The 15,786-nt window shown below is 43.8% G+C and overlaps 1 protein-coding gene across 1 annotated transcript in view; it reads left to right on the top strand.

Moving 5' to 3' along the window:
• Positions 1–15,786, top strand: part of CDH23 (cadherin related 23) — a 561,993-nt gene that overhangs the window by 402,952 nt on the left and 143,255 nt on the right. Inside the window, exons 22-27 of the mRNA XM_050959265.1 lie at positions 891–1,080; positions 2,805–2,950; positions 3,854–4,073; positions 7,463–7,615; positions 12,384–12,497; positions 13,967–14,115. Of these exons, the coding sequence (XP_050815222.1) occupies positions 891–1,080; positions 2,805–2,950; positions 3,854–4,073; positions 7,463–7,615; positions 12,384–12,497; positions 13,967–14,115 (972 nt within the window). The remainder of the gene's footprint in view (positions 1–890; positions 1,081–2,804; positions 2,951–3,853; positions 4,074–7,462; positions 7,616–12,383; positions 12,498–13,966; positions 14,116–15,786) is intronic.

Here is a 15,786-nt window from a genome sequence, read left to right as displayed (position 1 = left end):
CTGTTGCCAGTTGGCAAATCCTCCAACTTCTGTATCCCAACACAGATGAGCTGTAAGACCAAGACCCTGCTCCCATGTGGCAATTAACTCTGATGGAACTTTTTTGTAAATTAACCCCAGTGTCTATATCAAATTGCTGTGTGGGTAATTTGTCTGTCTGAACTCTCCCTGCAGTTTGAGTTGGATGCCGTGTTCTTCTCTACAAACTCTCCTAAATTGATGTATGGGTTTGCTGTGCTTTGTTACAGCACCCACCTTCCACCCAAAAGAGAAGCTGCACTTAAGTGGTGGGCAAATAATCCTTGTCTACTTCACAGGGATATTGCGTACGTTGATTAGTCTCAGTAAAATGCTGTGATGGAAGGTGCCAAATAGGGGTTCCATATTTCTTTTCCATTATTTTTGATCTGTATGGATGTCTTGTATGAAACAAAATCTGTATTTCTTCAGCACGCCACTGTTCCTGCTGCTTATTCCCCACTGAAAGTCATCATGCATTTGACATCACAATTAGTTGCTGGAAAAATAATAATAATATCACCAACAAAATACTAAATCAGGTGGGTGACAAGCAACAGAAGCAGTGAAGTCCTAAGTAACAAAGTTCTTATTTTTATGTAAATGTTCTTGGGAATTAAAAACTCTGAGGGAGAAAAATAAAACAGAAAATGTATGACAGAAGAGAGTGATGCCTAAAGAGGGTTATTTTCAAAGTTTCCCATGGGGCAACACAAGCTCTTTAGTGCAGTTAATTTTTTATTTCTTTTTGGTTTGCTTTAATTTCCTTTTCAGTTTTTCATCTCAGATCCGAGAGTTGGCTGCCTGGATACACTGTACTGAACAGGGTTTCCTTGATTTAGCAGACTGACATCTGCACTTGGTCTCTCCAGGTGGTTGCTGTTGACCCTGACCTGGCTGAGAATGGCTCCCTTGTGTACAGCATCAGGCCACCGAATAAATTCTACAGCCTCAACAGCACCACAGGGAAGATCCGGACCACGGGGGTCATGTTAGATAGAGAGAACCCAAACCCCCAAGAAGCTGAACTGATGAGGAAGATCATGATCTCCGTCACTGACCGTAAGCTCCAACTCAGTTATTCTGCTCCATGCTGCTTCTCTTTGCTTACTGTCTGTCTTTGCCATTTGTCTCTCTTGTTGCTCCAAAAATAGGATCTATCTATTTTTGCATCCTGTTTCTTTCTCTTTCTCTTTCTACCATTATCAAGCAGAGTGTAAGTTACTGGAGTGGCATGATAGAATTCCCTTAAATTACCATGTTGCGTAATTGTTTTTGACATAGCAGGACTGGTAGCAATCACTGTGGCTAAGATTAAATAATCATTTGCTTCTAACCTTCTGTTTTCACTTGCATGTACTTTTCTGAAACTTTCACGTATCAAGCTAAAATTTCCAAGTCTGTTCTCTGCTTGAAAGCAGCTTAGGGTTTTTTGTTTTTGTTTTTTTATTTTGAGCAAAATAGATGAGCCATTTCTGAGGAGAAGAATGGGGAGGGAGAGGAAACACTTACCTAATTATTTAAAAAAAAATAAATACAATTTTTGTGATTTTGTTTAACAGCCCAGAAAAATTAGATGAGAGAGGTGAAATTTGGCCTGGAAATAGCCCTTACTGAGGAAAAGTGCTTTTGAGCGCTGTGGTGAAAACTGGGTTTGCTTTCATTGAGTTCTGACCAGATGGTACCTTGTGCATGTACAGTATGTTTCGAAAGGATTCGCTCACTCAGTGTGTTGAGTGTGCAGCTAGCGAAGGCTGTGGTGTTTGCACACATGGTTAATTTAACTGGGTCCTACAAAGCAGAAGGTAGGGAAATTTTAAACGCCTTTGCCCCAACCCAGCATTCTATGTATGTGTTTGCGGCAGGGCTTTTATAAACCTCCTCGTACCCATGAGAAGGATATGAGAGGAGCTCCTCTTCCGCAGACTGCAGGAAGTCAGCAGGAGGGGACCTCTGCTGCTGCATGCCATTCAAGGGAGCTGCTGTCATTTGCAAGAGGGAAACCTTGCTTCTGTGTTCTATATCGCAAGGGCTGCAGCCCCAGGCTGGTGTCTCTTCTGTGAGGCTTGTAAGATCCTTGGGGCACAGGGAACTGCTCTGAAGTCAGGCATGTCACAGCACTTAAGGTCTGCAGAAGAGGGGGCTCCCTCCTGCAAGACTTGTAGGATACATGGGACATGACATTCCAGTGATATCTAGCTAAATAATGTTTTCATTTAGGGGAAATGGGCTGCTGAGTGATTTTAAAAAAAATCTTTTTCTCTGAAAATATCCTATGAGGACTGTTTGTGTTTGTTTGTTTTGTTAAATTTAGTTAAATGAACATTCTGGTTGCACAGCTAAGTACTCAAAAGTCAGGCAATGACAAAGTAAGATTGTATGTAAGCCTTAACCCTGTTCCTTCCACGTTTACATTACTACTGCCCAGTGTTAATTACACCAGCACACATTTTTCAGCTGTGCTGTATGATGGGGATCATATAAGAACATAGATATGTTTTGTTCTGCAACCACATACACATTTGTCTGCTGTTCTCAGCGGATTATTTTAAACTGTTAACTAGCTCTGATGATTAGTTTCCAGCCTGAGGTCCCAGTATCTGAAGTGTGTTGCCTGCCAATTCTAGTCCTAGTGGTATCTCTGCTAGATCCAGCCAGGGGAGAATCATCCTACATCACTCTCCTTCTGAAAGAAAGGTGACCCTGTAGAACTGTCAGTGGCATTCATTCTGGAGGATTTCTGCTGTTAGCCTTGCTTGTCGATTAAAGTTGTGCCTTTTCTGCAGGTGGGAGACCACCTTTACGGGCTACTGGTAGTGCCACAGTTTTTGTGAATTTGCTGGATCTCAATGACAATGATCCCACCTTCCAGAACCTGCCTTTCATTGCTGAGGTCCCTGAAGGCCTTCCAGCAGGCTCTTCCATCTTCCAGGTGAATCTGCTGCTTTCATCATTTCTGTTTCAACCTGTATTTTGCAGTGGTGGTATAGCCGTGTTAACCTGTATTAACCACCATCATTTGTAAAAGTGCTATGGAAGTGCCAGTGCTATGGAAGGGTTAAGTATGATTAGCATTGCTGCATTTTGGTGAGAGCCTTCTGTGAAGTCAGTACCCTCCCCCAGATAAATATGGCCAGAGTCAACAGCCAGCATTGTATAAAATGGGGATACAGTAAATGATAGTTCATTTCTGAGCCCCAGACGCCATAAGACAGGCAATGTTAGGGACCTAACCAAATGCCAGGAGACTGGCTCAGGTTAATTTACATGCAATTGTGATGGTGATAAAGGGGTTATTTTCTCCTCACCCAACCTCTGTCTCTCGCTGGCCCCTTTCTCTGTGAGAGAGATGTGTGCTCTCAGCTCAGGTCCCGGCTCTGTCACTGACTCATGCTGTGGCTTGGGGCAGGTCACTTGCTGTCTCTGTATCTCCATGTCCCCATCTGCAGAAAGGAAACATCAGTACTGGCCATCCAGGAGCTGTGTAGGGGTTAGGTAATGTTTGCCAAGCACTCTCTGTAAGAGCTAAGTAGAAGAACTCCCACTCCTGAAACCTCTCCCCACAGATGTGACACCGATACTTTAGCTCAAGGGGAGTACATTTCACATGCAGCCCTGTGTTGTCACAGCATGGGTTCTATGTACTGTAACCACTAGCAGATGTGACGGTCAAAGTACCCTTTGTGTTTAACTCGGAGTCTGTGGGAAATGGAATCTCTCACTCTCTGGGTCTGAAATTTATGTATTTTTATTTTTTTTGACCAAGGCAACACATTAAAGGCTCTAATATGTTGGTTTGTTTCTCCTGCTTGCTTCTCCTCTCCATCCTCACTAGGTGGTGGCCATAGACCTGGATGAGGGTCTGAATGGGCAGGTGACCTACCACATGCAGGTGGGCATGCCCCGAATGGACTTCCTCATCAACAGCAGCAGTGGGCTCATCAACTCCACAGCAGTGCTGGACAGGGAGAGGATCTCCGAGTATTACCTCAGGGTGGTAGCAAGTGATGCGGGAGTACCGTCCAAGAGCTCCACCAGCACCCTGACAGTCAGAGGTGACTGCAGGGCTGGGTATCCCAAGGCCGTTACACTCATGCCAACACTTGGCGTTCTTTCCTAGACCTGGTTGTTTCCATACCCTTAGTCCCAGAATCCCCACTGCCATACATCGGGAGCGGGCTATCCTCTTACTGCTGTCCGGACATGGTTTGGGTGTATATCTTCCTCATAAGTGAGATCATCTGGGTGCTCATGCTAGCAGTGCCCAGACATGAGCACTGAGACAATGAAGGCATGGCACTGTCAGTGGGGGTGGGGGGAACCTAGATTTGTGGATTTGTTTCTTCCATTGCTCTGACAACCCTGGCATTTCTGTTCCTTTCAGGGTGTGCAGCAAGGACAGTCTGTTTACCCGGCTCTTTGCCTGAAGGGGAATGAATTTCTGCTTTGCTTGGGGCTTGCGTTCTCAGAGCTGACCTTTTGTTAATTAACCTAGTGTTTTAATTCATGTGAGTTTACTTAATAGCCAGACATAAGCCTAAGAACAGCCATACTGGATCAGACCAACAGTCCATCTAGCCCCATATCCTGTCTCTGACAGTGGCCAGTGCCAGGTGCTTCAGCAGGAATGAGCAAAACGGCAATTATTGACTGATCCATCCCCTGTCATCCAGTTCCAGCTTCTGGCAGTTGGAGGTTTAGACATAACCGGAGCATGGGGTTGCATCCCTGATCATCCTGGCTAATTGCCATTGCAGGACATGTGCTCCATGAACTTATCTAATTCTTTTTTTAACCCAGTTTTTTTTTTGGCCTGCACAACATCCTATGGCAATGAGTTCCACAGGTGGACTGTGCATTATGTGAAGAACTTCTTCCTTTTGTTTGTTTTAAACGTGCTGCCTATTAATTTCATTGGGTGACCCCTAGTTCTTATATTATGTGAGGTGGTAAATAACACTTTCCAGTTCACTGTCTCCACACCATTTATGATTTTATAGACCTCTATCATATCCCTCCTTAAACTTCTCTTCTCTAAAATGAACAGTCCCAATATTTTTAATCTCTTCTCACATGGAAGTTGTTCCTACTCCTAGTAATTTTCATTGCCCATCTTTGTACCTTCGTCAATTCTAATATATCTTTTTGAGATAGGGCGAACAGAACTGTGTGCAGTTTTTACGGTGTGGATGTACCATGGATTTATATAGTGGCATTATGATGTTTATTATCTATACCTTTCCTACTAGTTCCTAACATTCTTTTAGCTTTTTTGACTGTCGCACATTGAGTGGATGTTTGCAGGGAGCATCCACTATGACAGCAAGATCTCTTTCTTGAGTGATAACAGCTAATTTAGATCCCATTATTTTGTATGTATAGTTGGGATTATGTTTTCCAATGTGCATTATTTTCCACTTGTCACCGTTAAATTTCATCTTCCGTTTTGTCTCCCAGTGACCCAGTTTTGTGAGATCCCTTTGTAACTTTCCACAATCTGCTTTGGACTTAACAATCTCGAGTTATTTTATATCATCTGCAAATTTTGTCACCTCACTGTTCCACCTCTTTTTTCGGATCATTTTTGAATATGTTGAACAGCTATGATCCCAGTACAAATCCTTGGGAACCCTGCTATTTACTTCTCTCCATTGTGAAAATTGCCCATTTATTCATATCCTTTGTTTCCTATCTCTTAACTAGTTACTGATCCATGAGAAGACCTTCCCTCTTATCCCATAACTGCTTTGTTTCCTTAGAAGCCTTTGGTGCAAGACCCTGTTAAAGGCTTTCTAAAAGTCCAAGTACACTATATCCACTGGATAACTCTTGTCCACGTGCTTGTGGTCTCCTTCAAAGAATTCTAATAGATTGGTGAGGCGTGATTTCCCTTTACAAATGCTGTGTTGACTCTTCCCCAGGATATTCTGTTTGTCTGTGTATCTGATAATTCTGTTCTTTACTATAGTTTCAACCAACTTGCCTGGTACTAAAGTTAGGCTTAGCAGACTGAAATTGCCAGGATCGCCTGTGGAGCCTCTTTTAAAAATAAGTGTTACATTAGCTACCCTCCATTCATCTGATACAGAGGCTGATGTAAGTGATAGGATACATACAACACTTAGTAGTTCTTCAATTTCATATCTGAGTTCCTTGAAAACTCTTGGGTGAGTACCATCTGGTCCTGGTGACTTATTACTGTTTAATTTATCAGTTTATTCCAAAAGCACCTCTGTTGACACCTCAGTATGGAACAATTACTCAGATTTGTCACCTAAAAAGAATGGCTCACCTGTGGGAATCTCCCCTATATCCTCTGCAATGAAGACCAATGCAAAGAATTAGTTTAGCTTCTCTTCAACTACCTTGTCTTCTCTGAGTGCTCTCTTAGCACCTCGAGCATCCAGTGGCCCCACTGACTGTTCAGCAGCCTTCTTGCTGCTGATGTATTTAAAAATAAAACTTGCTGTTTGTTGTTGTTTGTTGTTGTTGTTGTCCTTAGATAGTTGCTCTTCAAATTCTTTCTTGGCCTGCCTTATTACACTTTTACTCTTGACTTGCCAGAGTTTATGCTCCTTTCTATTTTCCTTACCAGTACTTCACTTCCAGTTTTTAAAGGATGCCCTTTTACCTCTAATTGCCTGTTTCACACTCCTGTTTAGCCACGGTGGCAGTTTTTAATTTTTTGGTCCTCTTACAGTTTGGTGTATTTTTGCTTGTTTTTAAATAATCTGCATGTAGCTTGCAGGCATTTCACCCTTGTGACTCTTCCTTCTAATTTTCATTTAACTAGCCGCCTCATTTTTGTGTGGCTCCCCTTTTCAAAGTTAAATGCTATGGTGGTGGATTTCTTTGGCATTTTTCTCCCTACAGGGATGTTAAATTTAATTACATTGTGGTCGCTAGAGACTATGATAAACATAATTAAGAAATGAGAAAAGAAATAACCCCAGAATTCCTTCAGTCTAGTGTGTGGAAGGGTCTTTGTCTGCACCTATAGCCCTAGCACCCTCTCTGCCATGCACCAGGAGATGGCTAGGCCATCTACCTGTAGGCTCCAGATTCTCTTCCCTCCTCCCCTGGGAAGCAATGGGAACTGTCTCTGTATGTCTGTCCCTCAGAACATCTCCTGTCCTGTGCTGATTGAGTATCTACTAGTACTGTAAACTCTTGTATGCCTTTCAGGGCAGGAATGGTATTTTCATTCTGTGTTTGTACAACACCTAACATAATGGGGCTCTGATCCTGAGTGGTGCCTCTAGGCAACCCTTCAGTACAAATAATAAATAACAATAAAGGAATTGTAAAAATTGAAAGTTCAGAACAGTCACTAGTGAAGGGATCTGTTTGAAAGCTTGGTAGTTGGCAGTGGCCTTTTAAGAACAGCAGACTAGACTGGATGCATAGGCAAGGGGCATACTTGACCCTCTGCTGTCTGTTACAGTTCTGGATGTGAATGATGAGAACCCCACATTCTTCCCAGCTGTCCACAACATCTCCCTACCTGAGAACATACGCCGGGACTTCAAAGTGATCCGTCTGAACTGCACTGACGCTGATGTGGGTCTGAATGCTGAGCTCAGTTACTTCATCACTGGTACCAAATATTCCTATGCCTTCTTATCTCTGATATATCTTGACTGTGCCATTAATCTCTATGCAGTGGAGAACATCAATCCATCCTTAGACCTGTTCCAGAGTCATGATGCAAAGCACTGTGGGTAAAACATATGCAAATCAGACAGCCAAAGGGGCTTTTCATCCTGCTGTTGCTTTGCAAGGCTGATTTGCTTACATTTTCCTATGATGCTTTGCAAATGACTGAAAAACTGTTTGAGGCTAAGAATTATCTATGCTTCATCAACCTGAAAGCGTAATCAGCTGTATGTGTCTGCACAACATGAGCATGAGGGCTTGAAGCAGGAATTGTTGGTCTCCTTTGCAAGGTCAGGTGAAGCATTGCCAAGGGAGCTGTATTCAGGCAGGCATGGAAGATGACATGAAAATGTGCCGCCTGCTATCTCATAGGGCACCGTTGATATAGCTGTTAGATTCAGGTCCCTTTCCACTCCCGTTTTTCTGGAATACTCCTGTCATAACTCCAACTATTCCTGGCACTGAGTAGACCAAACCCTCTGGAGGGGAGGTATGAGCTGTGGCTTGCCACAACTTCCAGTGACACCCAGGGATGGGGAAATAGACATTTGAGACTACTTTTTATTAAGATGGCTCCACCCCCATGGACTAGTGGGAATGCTGGCAATGGCATGGGGACAGAGGAGCTAGAGGGAGTGTGAATATGCTGATGTGTTCTGTATGGGAGAGATGGAGAAGGATGTTTTGGTTTGCAGAAGTGGCGCTTGTCTATTCGATGGCAGTGTTGTTGTGGTGTTTGTAGGTGTTATTGGAGATGGTGCTCTCTGAAGAGTTTGCTGTGTCGTTCTGATATACAAGACAAAAAGTTTGTTGTTCATGCTTCCAAAAAGCTTTCTCCAGAGGTTCCAAATGTTGTGCATTATCGCCCTCTTCTGTACAGAAATGATGATGATGCCCCAAATTTGTTTAACTTTATATTAGCTTTAGCTATTGAGTAGTCTCGTCCTTTAGCCGGGAAAGAAGTGCTGTACCTGCATTACTTCTCTGCATTCTTCTTATACGTTCTGATTCTCACTCATATGGTTTTGATTGAAATCAGAACCAGAACTCTTTTCAGTTCTCCTTCTGCCACATCTTCCCTCTCAGCATCATAAAAGCAAAAGGACTGGCTTACTGTAGCCATGAGATATGTGACTAAATCATAAGGCACAATTCATTTGAAGTGCATTTATGGTTGGAAGCATGTCAGTAAAAATAGCACCTTCTTATACAAAATACTATATCCTCCTTCCAGGTCAAATCTGCTCCCATTACTGAAACAAACATGCTTTTATTTCTGTTAATACTGCAGAGCCAACAGAGTGATGAGAGAGCAAACTGGATTCTAATCTGCCTTGTGCACCATCACCAAAATAGTCAGTTGAATTCTAGTTGCAGAATCTCTAATACTGAAAGTGAAGAAAAAGGGCAAAAATAAACCCCAAAACTTGCTCTTCACATCCCAAGCTGAGTTTTCTGCACCTGCAGTTAAAAAAAAAAATCCCTTCCAGTACTTTGACTTGCAAAGTGAGCACATGTGGCTTGGACATGAAGAGGGAAACACAGAGAAACCAGTAACCAGGGCCATCCTTAGCCATAGGCAGAACAGGCAGCCGCCTAGGGCACCACTAGGTCTGGGGGCACCGCTCTGCCGGGAGCCCGGACAGACGGGAAGCTGTAGAGCATGTAAGAGCAGAGCTGCTGGGTCCTAGAGAGCCGAATGCAGCACAGTCTGAGGGAAGGGATTGGCTGCTGGGATCTCTGGGAAGGGGTTGGGGAAGGAACTCACCTGTAGGGTCACCAGATATCCTGATTTTATAGGGACAGTCCTGATTTGTGGGTCTTTTTCTTATATAGGCTCCTATTCACCCGCACCCCCATCCCGATTTTTCACATTTGCTGTCTGGTCACCCTAGGTGCGGGTAATTGGTACCTATATAAGACAGAGCCCCAAATATCGGGACTGGCCCTATAAAATCAGGACATCTGGATCTGGTCACCCTAGCTGGGGAGCACATATCTCCCCCAGGCTGGCAGTGATCCATCTCATCCGGGGGGAGCTGCACAGGGCAGGATGAGCTGCTGTGGCTCCATGGGTGCCCCGTCCCTGAGATCAGATACTGTGCTAACTTCACCATTGGGCTGGCAGTGGCGTCTATTGGCATGTGATCAGACCTAAGGGTTTGCGGCTGCTGCTGCCACTCTGCACCCCAAGAGGTGGATTAGGTGGAAAACTGCAGGACCCCAAATCTCTATTGCAGCTGTTGGACCAGCAGGCTGGGGGGTGAGCCAAGCATGAAAGCAGTACTGCATTGCCATTTAGATTGTCATTTAACAAATTTGTTTGCCAAAAATGCTTGCTAACAATCCTGAATTCAATTTCAATATTTTTTTAAATCAATATCTTAGCCAAAATCAGAAAATTAAGTTGTTGACAATTATTTTTCACAAGTTTGGTATGGGGAAGGGAGTGGGCCAGTTTTCATCAGAGAAACAAAAAACGTTGACTGACTTTCCTATAGCCCTGTTACTGCTAAATAGAGCCCTCCAACAACTGTAATATGCTCCTCTCCTTATTAATGTATAGAACAGGGGTCAGCAACCTACGGCACATGTGCCAAAGGTGGCACACGAGCTGATTTTTGATGGCATGAGGCAGTGGGCTGAGCAGCTCAGCCTGCCACTGCTCTGGGGTTCCGGCTACTGCCCCATTGCCACCCGGGTCCTGGCCACCAGCCCCACTCAGCACCCACTGCTGGCCTGGGGACCCCCAAGGAACCCCAGGCTGGCAGTGGGCTGAGCAGGCCAGTGGCTGAAACCCTGGCTGAGCCACTCAACCTGCTGTCGGCCTGGGGTTCCATTCATTCAGTTGGTAGTGGGCTGAGCAGGACTAAATTCAATGAAATAGGAAAACAAGAGCAACTAATGACAAAGTGCAAGAACCTAGAGCAGTGGTCCCCACTGTGGCAGTGGATGAGCATCCGCCGAAATGCTGCTGAAATTCAAATTCCAGCGACGCCTCTGGATGATGATGCTTATCGGTGACAACCGGTGTCATCCAGAGGCATCGTCGCTGAATTTCGGTGGTATTTTGGCGGATGCTCGTCCGCCAGCCAGTACGTGGGTGCACTGAGAGGCCCCTGCGGGTGCCATGGCACCCACGAGCATCGCGTTGGGGACCCCGATCTGGAGAGCCTCCTGAAGCACAGCGATCATTTTGATTTAAATGGACTTGAACTGTATGAAGAATTGAGTACACTGTCATCAGTGTTGCCACATGCAAAATCGATGATGGACGTTGTACAGTTTACTCATACTAGCAAACTTGTTGACATATATCCTAATGTGTACATTGCCACTCATATTATACTGACAATTCCTGTAACAGGAGCATCAGGAGAACGGAATTTCTCAAAACTAAAGCTCATTAAAAACAATCTCCGCTCTACAAGGAGTCAGGAACACTTGATTGGTCTTGCTATTCTTTCACTTTGTCTTTGTCATACGATGACATTACTACTGATTTTGCAGCCAAAAAAGCCAGGAAGTTTGTTTTAATTAAAACCAAATCCTTGTTTCAATACCTCTGCATAGAAATTTCCAATAAAATGTTGATAAACTAAAAAAATTATATTATTTGCATCATTCTGTCAAATCAGAATTTTTTCTATAGTGCTACTTCTTTAGTGCTAGTCCATCAGCATTACAATGTGCTTAATTAAACTGGTTTTAATAACATAATTTTTTAGTAATGCATGTGGCAAGTTTTCCAGTAGTGTAAGCTTATGTTTGTGTTGCTAAGAGCAAGACAGGCACAGGGGCACCAGTTTAATAATCCCGCCTAGGGCACCATAAATCCTAAGGACGGCCCTGCCAGTAACATCACATTATGATCACTCTTCTTACTATAGCTGCACTGTGTTTTGTCCCACAGCCCTTATGGTCCAGCAAGAAAAAAATACATATGTGTTTCCCCGTGGACACTATGAAAACTGTATGAAATGACCCACTTATTTTCAGAAGCCGAAAGTGTCCATTTGGACTTTTTTAACTTAGCACAGCATTCCCTATAACCTGTGCTGAGCTGTAACCTGTCTAATAAAGGCCCTCGGCCAGCAGTTGGAGGGATGGGGAAAAGGGAGCCATTTACTTTAGCAGTTACTGGCCTGCTCATTCTTTACCATATAAGACACTCCCATCCTCTTCCAAAGAGTGCAGATACGGAGTTATTCTGGTATATCTGACTGAGTCACAGATCAGGTCATGCTGTGGTGGTTTGGCACTGATTAATCCATAGCATTGTGACATTTGGTTTGTTACTTAGGTAGCAATGTGTTGCACTGAGTAGTGAGGGATTGAACTAATTGCATTACATTGGGGAGTCATGAGGGTTGTGGGAAACGTGCTATGTTTCATACAGTTGACATAATTTGGTTGCGTTACCTTATCCAGTATCCTGGAGACAGCTTTCTTCTTGTGATCTGGCAGAACAGGTACAAGACAATGTTGTGCAATAATGATTTTAAAAACATGTCTTCTCAACAGCTTTCAAGAGCCAAACAGTGTAATAATTATGTTGTCATCCATTAGTTTGAGCCATAACTAGAAAGCACTCATTGGTTTTACTGTGGTGTTTTCCCAATAATATTAGGTTAGGTTTCCAGTCACTTTTTAACTTGTGTCTGTTTTCTCGCTCTGTCTTTGAAACATTTTCATTTGCCTTTCTGCAGGTGGAAATCAGGATGGTAAGTTCGGTGTTGGCTTCAGAGATGGTGTGGTCAGAACAGTAGTGAATCTCGACAGAGAAACTATGGCATCATATACCCTAGTTCTGGAGGCCATAGGTAAGGATTTCCCTCAGTTTTTGTTTCTGTTATTCAAGCAAACAATTTAGGTTATATACAAGTCTTCTTTGGGGTGTATTGGAGAGAGAGAGAGAACTGTCTGCCAGCACCATGTAAATCAATGTCAGTAGATGTGTTTTAATAGTAATGATTCATATCCCACTTCTGTTAATATATCTCAGCCCCAGTGTGGAGGGACCTGCCTTTACTGGGTGGCAGAGGGATTCCTTATTTGTGTTCATTCAGTCCAGGGCTTTCCTGGACTGCTCTACTGTGATCTGGGGGGAAAAAAGCCCTCCCTCAGGTAAGGAAACAGTTCAATCTCTTGTTACTGTGTATCCTGCTGTAATGAAAATATTCACTATGAAGTTATGGTGCAACAAAATCAATCTGGAAGTGCCGGGCCAAAACCTGGTTCGCTTACTGCCAGTTGACACTGTGGAGCCAGCTGGCATGATCAAAGGGACTCAGTGCCAACTATTTTCTGGCCAGGATCACCAAGGGCTTACAGTGCTGTGTTAGTTTATAGGAACCTTGGCATTTTTTGGAAGGGGAGATCAATCACAAGGTAGGAATTTTCTATAGACCACAAAACTGTTGGAATGCACATGAAAAGCAGATGAGGGGGCGGAACAATATGAGACCAGCCGTTCCCAGTGTTTGCAGCTGTGGATAATATTATCTCCCTCGTATGGATTTTGGTCCTCTTCTAGCTACAGAAGCAGAGGGAACTCCTCTATCTCCTCCCGTCTCCAAAGAACCCCATGTAGGGTTACATTGGCACTTGATAATACAAGTCAGCTGGATATTTAGTGACCATTTCTGAAATAACAAAGGATAAGCATTGATCCTCAGGCAGTTATCAGGGTGTCCGTCTTTCCATGTTGTCTCCTGGCCCCCAGTATGCTGTATTTAAAACTGATAAGTGTTAAGGTATGTTTTTTAAAGCATGTTAAATTCTTATTTCTCATTGCTCATGGTAACCCTTGGAGTCTTGAAACCAAACTCATTTTCATGCCATCTTTTTGTTTCCTGCATTGTCATGCATATTGATTTATGCTGCTGCATCAGAGTTGGGCATCTGATACTGTTTTCCTATTTTTTCTTTTGGTTAATTAAAAAAGAACATTTGCCTTAAAAAGGAAAAATAATTGCATGGATTTTGAAATTGCAGAGAAGGTGAAGAAGAAAAGAGAGTTGGCCTCTTACTTTTCACAGTTTCTGTTTAATGGGTGATTAATTGGTCACTCCATGTAGAAAATAGGTGTGTGTTCATTTTTTTATGATGCCATCGTCTGTTTCCCTGTGGAAGGTGTGGCAGAATTGGAGCCCACCTCTTGGCGTAAGAAGAGGAAAGGGCTTTTCATCTTGTAGAAATGTAATCCTCAACAAATAGTCGACACCTGACAAGAGAACTATGTGCTTCGTGTCTGTGAGATGGACCCCCTTGTGTTTTCTGTTCTTCACAGACAATGGCCCCACAGGGAACAGGCGGACTGGGACAGCCACCGTGCACATCACTGTACTAGATGTCAATGACAATCGGCCTATCTTCCTCCAGAGCAGTTATGAGGCCAGTGTACCTGAGAACATCCCAGACTCCAGCAGCATAGTTCAGGCATGTATCCCTCCTGTTCCCCAGGCTCCAAAGGAAGAGTGTTACTATGTGAAAGGGAATCTCACCTCCTTTCCCTCTTGCGACGTTCAGACTGTTAACTGGAAAGACACAGATGTATAGAACTTAACAGGTCTTTCCACCTCTGGCTATGATCCATCTCCCTGCTAGTCTAGGATTATTCCATACTGTGCTCTCACTAGCCAGTCCTTCCTCTCCTTTGGTGGACTAAAAACACCAGAAAGAGGTTGGGCGAGAGGAAGCTGGGCAAGTGAAGTCATTCATTTTTTGGATGCTGGGCAGAGACATGGAATGGGAGGGAACCCGGGAAGAGAAAAAACAGGAAACTGCTTCGCCCCACTTCTTGAGAAAAAAACTCTTGCTTGTGAAAGCCTCTTGCTTTCTCTTTCTTTGGCTTTTCTTCTCTTTCCCGCCCAGCTGGTATATGTGGCTAAGGACACAGCAGCAGCAGAGCTGCACTCTGCAAGTTTCCAGCCTGCTTGGGTAAAGTAACATTTTCCATGGTGAGGAGGGAAAGAAGACAGGCCTCAATAGCAGGCAGCTAGTACCCCAGAACAGAGCCGCTTTCATTGCGACACTGGCTGAGGCTGCAGTGTCTTTTCTCTCCTCCCAGTGAGCTAAGAAGCTGAGAGGATATAGAAGTCTTCAGAGAGAGAGAAAGAGAGGGAGGAGTTTGGAGTCTCATTTTTATTTTTGTTTCCCCTTTGGAACTAGCCATCAGTAGAGTTGAATGCCTGAATGAGCTGGGAATGAATGCATGTATTCACTCAGTCTCTGAGGGTTTCCAACCTCACTTCAAATCCAAATGTTTTCTGGAGTGGGCACCAATGAGTCTTTGCAGTATGTTCTGTGAGGCCTTCTTATGCCTTGAATGCATCTTAGTGCTGGAAAAGGGGCAGTGAGGTGACAGGGCTTTGTCCCTGTCATGTGGAGGGAGAAGGAGCTGGCAAAGTGATTTGCTGGGGAAAAAATAGTGGAGCCTTTCACCTGTTGGTCACGAGTTGAATCCCATCCAGGTTGGTAGTAACTGAAACTCACTATCATCTGATGGCCCTTATCAAAGGTGCCATTTGTGAAAGAAGCTCTGTCTGAGTAGTTCCTAGTGGACATATGACCCTACCGGAAAAAAAATCACCACAAATGGTGCTCTTGGTTGTCTGAATTTTAGCTTTTTATGTGCCTGGTTCTGGGTTATGCTGACTGGCTTTGCTGTGCCTTAGCTATGCTGCAGTGTTATTTCTGATATGGGTAGTTCTTAAATTATGCCAGTGTGCTCAAAGCATAACAGTAGGTTCCCTTTTTATTCTGTGCATATACATCTAAATACATAGGTGGAGAATCCAAGGATTGAACAGGCCTGGAGACTAAGTTGCTCTTTTACCCTAGAGCTGATCCCTCTAGATCAGGGTCCAGTCACATTGCCAGGGCAGTGTAGAAAGAAGTACCGGGCTCTGTTGCTGCCCGTGTTGTGCCTGATCTCTGAATTCATATGGGACCCTGCTCTCCAGGCTGTCAATTCAGCTCCACATCCAGAAGCAAGCTTTTAAAAGATATTATCAGTAAAAAATGGATGACTCCAGCCTTTACCCCCCACGGACAAAAAGGGAAGAGATTGCAAAGCATGTCTGATTGCCTTGAAGGAATAATGACAAC

The sequence above is a fragment of the Gopherus flavomarginatus genome, chromosome 6 (genome assembly GCF_025201925.1).
Source record: "Gopherus flavomarginatus isolate rGopFla2 chromosome 6, rGopFla2.mat.asm, whole genome shotgun sequence".
NCBI lineage: Eukaryota > Metazoa > Chordata > Testudines > Testudinidae > Gopherus > Gopherus flavomarginatus.
The sequence above is the reverse complement of the archived record's forward strand: the minus strand, read 5'-3'. Positions and strand labels throughout refer to the sequence as shown.